Raw genomic sequence first — 14,960 nt, forward strand, 5'->3', positions numbered from 1 at the left:
TAACTTGAATTTAAATTAAAAAAAGATGTTCTACACACACAATATTGCCATTGACAAATACATAATTTTATTATTTCCTTTCAAAAAAAACCCCCAACAAATAAAGCTGATAGGAATAACAACAGAAGAAATAGAAGTTACTTTGGTTAAAAGTTTCAATTAATATGAATGATTGAGTTTACACTGAGTAATAGGGACAGACTAATACCACTGTCTATGGGCTTTTGTATTCCAAAGAGAAAGTAGTTTTGTCTTATAGAGGAGGTTTTATAGTAGTGGTTTTATATATACTTATACACTGTATAAATATATGCTGTAGTGTTTTTCAGGCCTTATTTTTTTCTTTTTGCTCCTTTTCAGAACCCCTATACAATCTTGAGACTTACTGAGGACTCCAAAGAACTTTTATGTGGGTTATAACCAACATATTGGAAGTTGAAATTGAGAAATTTTAAAATACTTACTGATTCACTTGATGAGAGCAACGATGAATGTGAATTAAAATGTTAACAGAAATAACATCTTAATATTAATATAAAAATTATTTTGAACTACTGGATACACTGAGAATTGCTTTGATAGAAAAATCAAAATAAAGGGAAAATTTGGAGATAAAATTTACTTGCCTTGGTTTATAGTCCTTGAGTTTGTAAAGAAGTGATGAAATGTACTAAAATTTTAGTAATGCTTGCCTTATCTTGGTGGGCTTGCTTTCTTTATTTACTGGTTCATTCCTTTGCCTACTATACAAAAGATTTTTTTTTCTTTTTGACCTTCTGTGTCATCTCTAGGTAGCAAATATTCTGCATCTTATAAGAATATTTTCCTGTGCTTTATATTGAATTTATTACATTCTTGATTAAGAAAAAGAAAGAAAAGAACAAAGAACAAAAATTCCTCACTTATAAAAAATAAGGTCTTTACAATCATTTTAATGTCCATATTTATTTAAAATGTTTTATTATTTTAAATGTTTATTTAATTAAATATATAACTCTGTATTATATGATCCTATCTTAATAAATGTCCAAATATCCTCTGACAATTTTTTTTCTAATTTTTGCTTTCCCATCATTGGATTCTAAGTATAGAAAAAATTAAACGAAACTTTACACCTACTTTATACTTACTTTCCATGACCATTTAGTTATTTGCATAGGTTCCATTAGAAGCTGTTAATTTTTTTTTTTTAATCAGGGTGTAATTGTACAAATGGAAAAACCAAGGTTTTGCCTGCAATGCCGCATTTGAAAATAATGCTCACTTAATCAGGTAGGAACAGCCATTCTTCAGGGATTAAGTTTGACTTTACTTATGGAAGCAATGCCTACAAAGCCCTGGCCTACTTCTTGGCTTAGAAAGTCTAAGAATATTATGTATTAAATAGATGTAACCTTAGTATATTTGGGGGACCTTGAGAAAATAGGAATTTACCCAAATTTATAGGTATTTCAGGTGAAATACAGTGGAGAGCATTTCTTGGGCTTGGTTTCCTAGCCTCAGGTCAACAAATAATAGAGGGTTTTAAAAACCCAATTTGAGATTCCTTATGAAAATTTCCAGACACAATTTAATTTAGTATTTGTTCAAAGTTGTATGGTTTTAGAGTTTACAAAGGAAACTTAAGGTGTCCTATATGGTAAAATAACACTTTCACTGCATTTATGTAAACAACCAGGCAAATCTAATGGCACCAGTCTTATTTTATAAGAATAATCATTCTTTGAATTTATTATGCTAAAAAGAGGAAAGGAGACTGTCAGAAAAAAGTTGAGAGAGACTCTGAAATGGGAAAAAAACAAATAGCAGCTATCATGACTACTCACTCATGTAGGTTTTCTCATCTTTAACTGGTATTACAAACCTGTAAGTTGTAGAAATCTGATAATAATGCAAATAATTCATGTCCATATAAATGCAAAGTAGTGTTCCTTAGAATGCACCTGATTTTTGCATTGATGTTGACAGGCCAGTTTTGTGTCTATTTGTAAATTCATTTCAGAATTTCTTATTCCCTTTTTACATCACTGCCCTTTGAATTCTTCTTCACACCAATCTTAACATTTTACTGGTCGCCATTAATTAATGAGTTAAAAATCTTTGACACATGTTTATTTTATGTCTATATGAGAATCACGATTCTACCTTCTTTTAAAAATTATTCCTTAACAACACATAATAAGAGTTCTAAAAACAATTTTACATATACAACAACAATAAATGATGCCATTGGTTGAGAAAATTCAGTACTTAGGAAAAACTCTGATTTCAAATTCACAGCACTGTAAGGAGCTGCTAAAAGACTTCTACCTGAAGGTCATTACTAGTTCCCAAGAGAGATGGGACTCCTAGCCAAATATAAAATAGAAGTAGAACAAGTTATTGGGATAAGGTCAACAGGTATAAATTACTGAGAAATAATACTTGATGGAACAAAGTAAAAAGATTCCAATATTACTCCATAAAATCCTAGAAAAATTACAGATTTAAACAACATATCAAGGAAACCATAAACTAATCTAGAAGGAAATATAGGTCAATATTTGTTTCAGTCTTAATGTAGAAATCTTTTTAAATATAGAAACGCAGAAGAAATCAGAGAGGGAAATTAATGGTTTGAACTATAAAGTTTAAAGTAAAAAAAAAAAGTTTAAAGTAAAGTTTATAAAAAACTTTATAAAAAAAAGTAAAAAACTTTATAAAAAAAGTAAAAAAACTTTATAAAAAAAGTAAAAAAAAGTTTATAAAGTTTAAAGTAAAAAAAAAAAACCATTAAGTTAAAAAATAGATAACTAAAATGTAATGTCACTAAAAAGTATGATAGCCAAAGGTTTCCTACCTTTTATATATAGAATACTTAAAATTCTATTTAAAAAAAAAAAAACCTTACTAAAACTCTATATAAAAGTGTGTAGAGGACAATAACAATTACAGAAGAAATATAATATGCTAACATGCATATGAAAATGTTCATCCCTAATAACAATAAAAAAGAAAATGAAAATGACTCCAAATAAAGGTGAACTATAAAATCAACAAGCTTAAAAAGTATGCAGAATAAATAGGGCATGGTGAATGGTCAGCCTTCAATAGTTTAGTAAACTGATATTGACTCATGCAAAGTAGTTTGCCAGTATCTCTATAAGGCTTTACTATATATGTATCTATCTTTTCATGAAACATTTTCCAAGTTAAGAATCCATCTTAAAGATTAAATCAGAAACTTGGTAATAGACAGTTGTTATTTAAACTTGGAGAGAAAAACAGAAACCAACCTAAATGTCCATAAATGGGAAATTCCTATGTAAATTATGACTACTTCATAGGAGAGAATATTGTTTACATTGGTTTACAGCTTGTTTTTTCACTTAATGTATCTTGAACATTTACTCATACTAGGACCTCAACCTCACTAAATACAGCTTTATTCTTTTTTAAGACTCAGGTATATTATTTCACTGAGCTGATGTACCATAATTTATGTAACCATTGCCCAGTCATGGGCATATAGATTATTTCCAGCTTTGAACTATTGCAGGGAAAAATGATATTCTTTTAGGACGTCCACTGTTTCTAAGTTGATACACAAGGAAGCAATATTCATTCACTGAGCACCTATTCATTGGCACATTAAACACATTTTCTTATTTAATCTCCACAACAACCCTTTGTGAAACGGTTGTTTTTATAGATTTTACAGATGAGAAAATAGAGGTAGAAAAGTGCTCAGAGAGATTGAGCAATTTGTCCTAATCACAAAACTGATAAGACCTATTTAAGTCTTACTCATTTTCCCTATTTAGGCCCCTCTCAAAAGGCCTTTCCCTGCTTGAGTCCTGGTAGTTATTCCTGTCCCTTTCCTACTCCTCCTCTTGTTCTACCAGCCCCTTCCAACTGCTTCCATGTATTTTGGAGAGTCCTCAGGTCTTCAATTTTTAAGTGGAATTCATTAAAGATTTATGATTTCAATATCCTAAACTATTATTATGCTACTTGGTGTGTATGACCATATGTGTTTTTTTGTTTGTTTGTTTGTTTTTTTAGCCAAATACATGAAATTTGTCAGACTTTTGAAATAAGTTGTATTTCCCAAAAGATTAAGAACCTATCCTCTGGAGCAGCGTCATGTGCTCGTGAGGTAGTTTTCTGGAGTACCAAGTTGGGGCTACCATTTGTTTGTGTTTTACACTGAGATATCCCAGCCAGTAAAAACAATTGAGAAATTGTCAACATAAGATTTTCCACTCTTGCCAATGGCCTTGATCACTGTTCATGCTATTGTGTTCCATGTTCCAATAAACTTCGACATCCCTTACTCTGCTTTGGGATTTCAGTGCCTCAGAAACTCTAAGCATCTGCTGGGGTGGAGAATGGTTAAGAAGGAGCCATGGGAGTTGACGACTGGTTCAACTGTTGAGACCCAGAAGAAATCATGCTCCCTTTGAATTAGAAATAATCCCTTAACTGTGGTTTTGCACCTGCAATGACTCCATGCCTGACTCATGGGTTTTCTGGTGTCTGTTTCTTTGTCATTAACTATCAGGTCTTTGAAATCATGGAGGAAACAATTCTTTTGTTCTTATTTATTCATTTCATTCAGCCAGGAACCTAACCTTCCACTCTTTCTAAGGCTTCTCATTCTAATTTGTGACAATAAATTTTGCAAAAAAGTGAGCGTGAATTGGGACTAAACCTCTCTTGTTCAAATTTCTCCTTTCTCACTTCCTTGCTGGTCTTATTATACCTTTGGTATAATGTTTGATTAGGCTGCCATTCTAGTTCGAAGCTTAAAGCAGCATTTTTTTCTTTGTCATGTATGTTTTATTGGGATATGTTCTTTTCACTGAAGATATTCAACTTGGAAGTGTTATCATTTATACTTTTATTACTAAGCACTAATATACAAACAATAATTCAAAATTTTATATTTAACCTTTTTCTTTCCTCCAGCTCACCTTTCTTGTCCTACACTTCATATATGAGTTCATACATTGGACACTTAACAACAATGTGCTTATCTCTGGGGGTTGTTCTGTAATACTGCATATAAAATTAAAATCAGTTTTTCAGGTCAAGAGGAGGGCATAGCATTTAAGTTTTAGGAGTTCTAATTCATAAAAGCTAAGCTCTGTTATGTAATTTTTAATGTATTCCTCAAGGCCATTGATTTTAGCAGCAGTTTGTTGAGTAAATACTTAATTTATATGTGGTAGACTTTCAGTTCAGGTATACCAGGTGATTGCCCAGGGGAGAAAATGTTTAAAAGCTTCTTAGTATGTGGGTGTTTTAGGGCTATAATCAACCAAACATTCAGTAATTTGGGCAGCAAAACCAGAAAGTTGGCAAGGCCTCAGCTTTACTTAATAACTGTGCCTGTGCCACAGTTAAAAAGGAACATTTACAAGAGGCCCCGGAGGAAAATCTAGGAGCCAGAAGAGTGGTGTTGGTAATTCAGTGTCCCTTGCTCTATTAATTCAAGTTTGCGTGGGGTTTGAGGGAACACTGTTGGAGACTTTGAGGAAACCATACCTTTGCTTAAACATATTCTATTCAGTATGGGTTGTTTGTTTGTTTGTTTGTTTTCCTTAAATGTCCAACAGGAAATATATCTGAACTCTGTAAAAGACAGATTGTAAAATTGTGAACCTTCACTAGGAGGGTGGAGCCTCAAGAGATTAAATTCGAATCATTTGCAGACAGCCTGTAGAAATGTTATGGGCCTCCATTTTGAGAGGAAGAATTTCAATCCTGTGACAGGCTCCCTCTCATTTTAATGCAGTCAGTGAACTGGGAGGGAGCATTAAGGAGGCAATTAACACCTTTCTTACTAACAGCAGCAAACACTTGGGTGGGTGTTGCTGGGAGGAACAGAACAGAGCAGAGCTGTGATAAAATACCACTATAATCTTCCTCTAGATTGACCAAACAAAAATATGTTTTTACTGGTAGGAGTTATTTTTAATCTTAAACTTTGTTCATATAGATATTATTTTGCTCATAGAAAAAGTAGAATGTCTTTTTTTAATCTGAATTAACATACCACGATGACCATACATTTACTTTAAAAAAATAATAAAAATAATAAAAATATTTTTCTCGTTCACCCATGGACATATCATGGTGGTAACATATCACCACTGCTCTGACACCCAATGTCACCACTCCAAAGTTCAGCGAAGAGCCCCCAGGTTTAATTCACCTACCAAGGAGGGAAAAGCACCAGAGTCAATTACTCTGGTAATTGCTAAAAATAGATTAGCTCTACATATGTTTCTAGTGCCTAAGATCCTAAAATATTTTAAAGTTAACCTCAAAAGTTTCCAGGATTATTTTTGGCCCTACTATTCATTTCTTTAGCAAATATTTAATATTCAATTTATTCATTCCACAGATGTTTACTGAGCATCTACCATATGCTAGCACTGGAGATACAACGGTAAAGTGACCAGAAATGTTCCTGCCCCATGTTTCAGTTTATGCTTTATGAGTTTCTGTAGCACATATTGATTCATTTGAGTTTCTGAACAAACCTACCTGACAAAGTGATTCTTGATGAGATAGTGATGGCAGCAGTTTATCCATGGAAGCATCTAGTGTGGTCAGTCATATTACTGTGGAGGTTATCCGGAAGTCTTTGGTATATGGTCTATACTTTCTAGTCTGCAGTCTCAGGAATGTGTAATTTAGGCTACTTAAAATTAAGACTGTTGAATTAAAACTTGTTTTAGAGGAGCAAAGTTTGATTACTTTATGGACATACAGTAAGGTGAAACCAACAGCTCATGAAGTATTACTAATTTACTAATAAAAGAACAATGGATATGGAATCTAGCTAATCTGTAGGATCACCTGAGGAAACATTTAAAAGTAAGGATTCCTGAACCTTCCCACAGATCAGTTCAGTTTGAATCATTTGGGGTGCAGTCTAGGGCTCTGATTGGTCAGTGTGCGGAAAGGGAAAGGGGAAATCCTTTAATGAATTGACAGAAATCGCTCCTAATGAAGCCATTGTAGGGTTGGACACTGATGAGGAGCACTTACGATAATAGTTTGCATTCCAAAGTAGCACATTTTTATGTTTGAGCAATTACAGTTTTCAAAAGGACAGGTCTGGATTAGGGGTGTCCTGTTGTACAGTGAGGAGTATTGATGTAAAAAGAGAAAATAAATACATTCTGCTAAGTCAATGTACAGTCTGCATTGCACGTGCCTTTCAAGTTCTGTGACACTCAGGATGGATCCAGAAAGGTTTATTCTACAACAATGTCTTTTGTTTCGCCAATATCCTACATCAAATAGAAGCCACACATTTCTAAGATATCTTAACATGTTTTTCGTTTGTTTGATTGTTTACCAGCCATTTAGCAAGTGACTACACTCAAGTGTACTTTATTACACATTAAGCAAAAATAATTAAAGGAGACTCTGTCCTATGAAATTTCATATTTTTCATACTGATTTTCTTTTGCACACCAAGGGAATTTAGCCCGCAGAAGAATAACATCCCCTCCTTTAAAAATTGTTTAATCATTTTCATACTCAGAAATTCTGATTCTAAGTCATGACTCAAATGGTACAGATTCTCACTGAACCGTGTAAAATGACAAACAAACAAACAAACAACAACTCCCCCCCTCCAAAAAAAACCCCTATTGGATTTGGCTTCTACTTAGAGTTCCATTTTCTCTCAGATTTTCTCTATTACTCTCCTTCCTGCACCTTGATCTCAACCCTGGTTGCACATTAGAATCATCTGGGGAGCTTCTGAAAGGTAGAGATGCCCAAGCCTTCCACTTGGACCAGTTAAATTAGAATCTTTGGAGGTGAGATCAGATGTTATGTATTCTAAAATTTCCTTGGTGATTCTGACAGCTGGTGCATGCTCACAACTCCTCTTTAACCCAAAGGGGCTCCTCTCCCTTCTCATGCAGCCCATGCCTGGTCCCTCCCCACCCATGTATATGAGGCTCTCTCCTATCAGAATATCTCTTCTATTCCAATCCTCACGTCCTCACCATACCCATCCCTTAAGATCCATTTCAGATGCTATCTCTTTCATTAACTCATTCTTGAATGCCTTAGAGCCAAAGTAAATTGTGCCTCCTCTCAACTCCTTAGAACTTTTTCTGTCCCTCTCAGCTCATTTGTTAGGTTGCCATTTCTGTGCATATTATATTTTCCCACCTACTCATCAATGAACCTGTAAGCTTTTTAAGGGCAAGAAACCCACCTTTCTGATTCATTTTTGAATCTCACAGTGCCCAGCAGTTACTCAGTAAACATCAGATTAGGAAAAGGAGGATGAATGGAAGGGATGCCTGGGTGGCTCAGTTGCATAAGCATCTGACTCTTGATTTTGGCTCAGGTCATGGTCTCGTGGTTTGTGAGATCAAGCCCTGCATCAGGCTCTGTGCTGACAGCACAGAGCTTGCTTGGGATTCTCTCTCTCTTCTTTTCTCTGCCCCTCCCCTGCACATTCTCTTCTCTCAAAATTAATAAATACATTAGAAAAAAGGAGGATGGAAGGAAAATTGAAAAGGCAACAGACTTACCAATGTTCATTAAGCTCACATTTTTCTCTATACTCGTCCAGCACTAGCTCATATTCTCTCTCTTTCCTGAAGGTTGGGGTGAAGTGAGACTTCTCAACTACTTTTTCCAAACATATGCATTCTCTAAGTTTTTTCTTTGCCTGAATGATCAGGAAGTTGCAATACTAAAAAGTTCAACTTAGAAACTTACTAACCACAGCAGGACCCCTACTCTAGGCCTCTTGGGTTTCACCTGGATTATTGTTATGCTGGCACCTTCTTTTTAGTTTGTCCTCCTTAGTCTGTCCTAATGTACACCCTCTCCTCCCTTTAAAACATAACTTTCATCCTGTTATTTTCCTATAAGAGCTTTGATGTATCCTCATTTCCTATCAAGTCCAGTCTGAGATTCTCATCAGCACTGCATTCAAGTCTTTCTATGCTTCATTCCCATGACAATCCTTCTTCAAGCCAATACATCAGTCAAATCGAACCAGTGAGGTTTTCCTCTGTCTGTTTTACCCCCATCAACCTTACCTTTGCTAACTGGGGTCACTCCTGGTATTGCCTGCCTCACCATCTCTGAGTTCAACTCCTAATCATTCTTCAAGTCCAATTAAAAGATTACCTCCTCTATTATCATCTAACCATCCCCAACCCTGTCCTCTATCATGCCCTCTCTACCGGCTCCTACCCCGGATCAATAATCATCTCTTCTTCCGTGGAATTCCCAGAGTATTTCTCTTTTTGCAAGATATCACTTTCTGCCTTATGCTTATATTTTTTAAAAGCATGTATTATTTTTCATATGTCTGCTTCCCTAAAAATATTATAAGCTTAATAAAGGGCAAGGGTTGAACTCTTGCTCATCTTTAGATCCCCTATGGTGTCTCATAGTATTTACATTTAAGCTCCATTATTAGTTTCTGCTAATAATGAACTATGTGACTTTGAGTAAGTAATTAAACGTGTTTGAGTCAATTTACTCATAAATTAAAAACATGTTTTAATTCAACAGTCTTAATTTGAGATAGTTTAAATTATATATTCCTGGGTTTGCACAAGAAAACTTGAAAACACATACCAAAATTAAAATTTCTGTATAACCTTTACAAAACCTAAAACTACGGTTGCAAGAGCTGTTTCTGCTGACAAACTCCTGCAGTTGTGTTTTCCCAGCTTATCTGGATTAATATGGAATGAGGTGGCTATTCCCATTCTGGTTATCATTGCTATCTCAAGTATCAGAGACATAATCTGCTTCCCAACTTTTAATTAGCGTAGGATTATTTTTGTGTGTTTGGAAGGAATCATTCAACCATTTATTCCATGAATACTTATTAAGTGTCTATTAACCAGGCATTTTTCCCGGTGATGGGCTCTCACATTTAGTGAATGGAAGAGGGGAGAGGAGAAAAGCTGGTGACATTATGAAGATTTTTCTTTTCTTTTTTTTTTTAAATGTTTATTTATTTTTGAGACAGAGAGAGACAGAGCATGAACGGGGGAGGGTCAGAGAGAGAGGGAGACACAGAATCCGAAGCAGGCTCCAGGCTCTGAGCTGTCAGCACAGAGCCCGACGCGGGGCTCGAACTCACAGACCGTGAGATCATGACCTGAGCCGAAGTCGGAAGCTCAACCGACTGAGCCACCCAGGCACCCCAAGGAAGATTTTTCTTATTTTTAATTGTTTTATACAATCTGTCTCTCCAATTAGTAGATCAGGAAGGTTTTAGACCACCTAGGTTATTCTAAGACTCAAGGAAACTCTCTCATGGTTGATGCTTCCTAAAAGGAAAACAAAAATGCCTATTTTTTTTTCATTTGTCCAGATAATGTAGGGAGTGAGTGCAAAGTGCTTCCACTCAATCCTTCTAAAGATAATACGCTGGAAACATTTTGGTGGGTGTGAATCACTCAGACAAGCATTCTTCACTCAAAAATAGAAACTAACTTTATTTGTTCCAGATGTTATACAGCTGCAGGGAAGTTAAAGCCAGTGGTCCTGTTTTCAATGCAACCAAACTCTTATTGCATTTGGAATTTCTTAACCAATGAACTCATATTACTTGTTCTAAGATCTGCACAATTTTCTTTTTTCCACTGTTACCGTTCACAAACAACTATGTTTCGTGGGAACCACTTTTCAGAATTAATGAGTCTACATCTGTCTTGTGCAAAGACATCCTGTTTATCACAATTTCCACCTTTCATTTATCTTGACCTTTAAAAATTTTAAGCATAAAATATTGCAAAGAGATCATCTGAAGGAAAGGAAAAGGAGAGTTGAGTTGTATTGTTCTTACAATATTTTAGAGCACATTTTGGAGTTATAAGTTATGGTGTTTATTTTAGCAAGAATTTCAAATAAAATTATTCATAACAATGTTGAGTATAAAAATGCATCTTATCATTGTGCATTTGTAATTTAAAAAAACTTGACAACTTATTTTTTGATTCTCCTGTAGGCGTGTCTACAACAGATACTGTATGGGTGCACATAGGAGAGGTACATGATAATTTCATATCTAATCCATAAAAATCAAAATATATTTGAGAACGCTTATGTTTGAAAACAGGAGTGTTAGATCTCTTGAGATTATTGTCTTTTTATGGAGAAGCTTTTCTCAAATTGTGGTTCATAGATCATCTGTAGCAGAATCTCACTGGCTGCCTGTGAAAATATGTATGTCTGGGACCAGTGGAGTCAGAATCTCCAAGAACTGGGGCTGTAGAGGGACCCTAGAGATCAGGGAACAGCAACAACAACACTCACATCTTCCATTATGAACTAGAAAATCCTGAGAAGTTAAGTGAATTTCTCAAGGTCAGTCAGTCAGTTAACAGTAAAGTAAGGCATAGAATTTTGCTTATTGATGCTGAAACCAGCATTCTTTTCCATTAGGTCATCTATTAATTTTTATCTTCAAAGAGATAAAATCAATATAAAAATTAAATACATATAAGTATCTAAATATTATCAGGTGTCCCACCAATAATTTTTTTATAATTAATTCTTTTAGTAATTCCTTCTTCTCATCACTAATTAACTAAACCCTTGTTCTTTCTCCAGGATTTGGAAATACCTTTCCTTCAGACTCATCATGAATCTTTTGAATTATAGTCAAATTATAATCAAAACCTTCCTCCCCCAAAGAGGAAAATGTTGTATTTCATGTATTGCTGACTAAATCTTTGAAGTATCATGATTAATTATTTAGGAAATGAGTGTTTTAGTTAAGTTATTTAAACCATGTTCAAATAACAATTTGTATTCAATAATGATTCCACAAAGACTATAAAAACTATAATTCATGACATACATTCTTGAAGTATATATATGCTGTTAGTTAAAACAGAGCCTTAAAGTTTAAAGTAGTTTAAGTGTGATATCATTCGAAACTGATTCAAAAATTTACTTCACACATCTTAATGAAGCTGTTAATAATTTTATATCTTTAGCCCTCTCAAAGTCTCTGCAGATGTAATTTATTAAGTTTCCTGTACTTTGCCTCAATTTTGACACTCATTTGTGATAAGGAAAGGGTCACCACTAGAGAGAAGATGTGTTGGTATTCATAAATTCATACTAAATATGGCCCCAATGATTTTCAAGTTCAGTCCTTCATTTTACTAATGAGAAACCTGAGACCAAAGGGGAAAAGAAAAAAAGGAGTAGTGTTCTTTTTTTTTTTACTTTTATTTATTTAAGTAATCCCTATATCCCATGTGGGGTCTGAACTCACAACCCGAAGATCAAATGTTTTATGCTCCTCCTATTGAGACAGCCAGGCACCACAAGAGAAGTGTTCTCTTGAAGGAGATAGTGTTGTATCAGAAATGCTAGCTGTCTACCCAAACCTCTTTTCTCCCTTTTCCAGAACTTCTGATTTCAGCTAAGTGTTTGACCACCCGAATAAAGATTCCATTTCCCAGCCTTCCATGCAGATAGATATGGCCATGTGACTAAGCTCTTGCCATGGAACATAAGTGACCCTTTGTGAAGTAGCTTTTGGAAAACTTCCTTAAAAGGTACTGTGGGGGGGGGTGGGGAAGGGGGGATGTCCTTTGTACCTTTAAACTCCTTCCATGAATTCTGTCTGGGATGTGGTTGTTTTGGCTGGATTTCTGTTTTGGCCCATGAGGATGAGGTCCACCTTTGCCTATAGACTGTGGAGCTGCCATTTTAGATTTGGAGTCACACTATCTACACTCACACTTAAGAGAGAAAGAAGCTTCTATTCTGTTTAAGTCACTGTGTTGGGGTTTCTGATATTTGGAGCTATATCTGATTGCAGACAACAATCCATTTCTTACTACAAAATTTCATTTATTCATTCTTTGAGCAATTTTTTTTAGCATTCTTTGAGTTATTGGGCAATTTTTATGAGCAAGAACTTACACTAAGTAGATATGAAACAAAAATAATTTTGTTTTTTCAATTTTAAATTTCTAAGAAGTCTTGGAAAAGTTTTTAGAACCAGACTCCCACTTTCCTTTGGTCCATCCTTGCCCTTATCCTAGGCATATCATACAATTCCTATTTCTTTCACTATGAAGGATTATTTTTCTTGACTTGGATTTTAGACTGATGCTGTCATGTGAATAACATGTTTTCCAGAAGTTACAAACAAAATGCCTAAGCAACTCAAGCACAAATGACTTTAAGTTTTAACCTTCACCTCCAAACATATGACGAGCCATGATTAAAAGTATGATGCAAACAGTCTTTGAAAATATATAAATATTTTTCCTTGAACAAATTCAAAATACCATGGGACATGTCTTTAAAATATTCAAATAAAATATATTTTCTAAGTTACCACTTAGAAATACACTAAGGGCAATACTGTTTTCAGTGTTAGTCACATACAAAAAGGGACGTTAAAATTCTGGGAACATTTGTGAGGTGAGAGTCTCCCGTCTGTAAATGATTCATCTATCCATTTAGAGCAAAAAGTACTGGACATCCCTAGGATAAGAGCACACAAATGCATTGCTCACTGGCTCCCTGATCTAATTTTGCTGGTAGGCACAAAGAAGCATTCTCACTTGTGAATTCTATTTAAATTCTCTCAAACTCTTCCTTATTGAGTTTCGAAAATTTATTAAATTTGAAGGGTTTTTTTCTTTAAGAATAATGCATGCTCTACATTTCAACATAGTCTTTTATTTCTAGATTCAAATACTGAAGAATGTCAAAAATTTAATAGATTTTTTAATAATGGAAGAAATGCAACAAAATTTGGAGAGATATATAAATGTAAAAGCAGTCTTACCTTTGGATCCACATTGAGAATTTTTCTGTCTCTTTTGTATTTGAAAAGTAAGCCTTCTAGATTATCAGCAATCACTTGATAATTGGGAGTTGAATTCCAAACAGCAATATGACTATCCCAGTTGTAAAAGCTAGAAAAATAAATATCTATTAGAAATGTATATGTATGATACAATAAATTGACAAATATATTTGAGAAAATATTTGAGGCAATTCAGTTTCAAGATAAATGAACTTGATCATAGTTTGTATAGCCATGGAAGACACATGTGTCATTAAAATTCTTGCAGAAGAGGGGGGCCTGGTAGCTCAGTTGGTTAAGCATCTGACTCTTGATCTTGGCTCAGGCTATGTTCTCACAGTTTGTGGGATTGAGCTCCACATCGGGCTCTGCACTGACAGTGTGGAGCCTGCCTAGGATTCTCTCTTCCTCTCCATCTGCCCCTCCCCTGCTTACACTCTCTCTCTCAAAAATAAATAAATTAAAAAGATAAAATTCTTGCAGAAAAGATTAGGCTGGGCTATTCTCAAATTATTTGAATACATATTTATGACTATTTTGTGTAATATCCTCATTTGGACACTCTAGGCATTAGGTTCCTATTCCAGTATTATATTCCCTAGGAAGTCGTGGAGAAAATTGACGCATTCTGAATCTACTTCTTCCAGCTCAGATTCTTCAGGGTCTTAAGAGTATTCAGGGTATTAAGAGACTGTTTACTGGAAGGAAAGGCAGGCTAAGTCACCTCTTTTCATTCAAAACAAATTAATTCATTTCTTTAAGGCTTTATTTTTTAATAATATGTTTCCCAGGGAGCGAGGAAACTCTGCGAGTTTGAGAGGTTACCATAGGCCAGACATGATGTGATGTATTCTATCATAACACCCATATGAAGCTGCTCTCATTTCACAGACAAGGCAAATAGACTAGGAGGTCAGCTGGCATGGCTGAAGCCCTGTAACGAATACATCATAGGACTAATATTTCAACCCAGATCTGTGTTTCAAAGCACATGTGTGTTCTTTCTACTGCTCAACATTGCATACATTTTATCCTATTCCTATTTTTTGTGCCTGATCTATGGAAACCTCCCACTTTTTTTTTTTATGTCTTGCTTTATACCTATTTGTCAAAAATTAATGTTACTTAA

At 34.7% G+C, this 14,960-nt stretch overlaps 1 protein-coding gene across 3 annotated transcripts in view; it reads right to left on the reverse strand.

Moving 5' to 3' along the window:
* Positions 1–14,960, reverse strand: part of CFAP299 (cilia and flagella associated protein 299) — a 582,511-nt gene that overhangs the window by 2,742 nt on the left and 564,809 nt on the right. For 2 of the 3 annotated variants that reach the window (XM_019466401.2, XM_019466394.2), the window contains exon 5: positions 13,811–13,940. In XM_019466401.2, the coding sequence (XP_019321946.1) occupies positions 13,811–13,940 (130 nt within the window). Of the gene's footprint in view, positions 1–13,810; positions 13,941–14,960 lie in introns of those variants that run through there. The other variant, XR_002084957.2, reaches the window with a different exon arrangement.

This window comes from Panthera pardus, unplaced genomic scaffold (genome assembly GCF_024362965.1).
Source record: "Panthera pardus isolate Hobbes unplaced genomic scaffold, ASM2436296v1 HiC_scaffold_13, whole genome shotgun sequence".
Taxonomy (NCBI): Eukaryota; Metazoa; Chordata; class Mammalia; order Carnivora; family Felidae; genus Panthera; species Panthera pardus.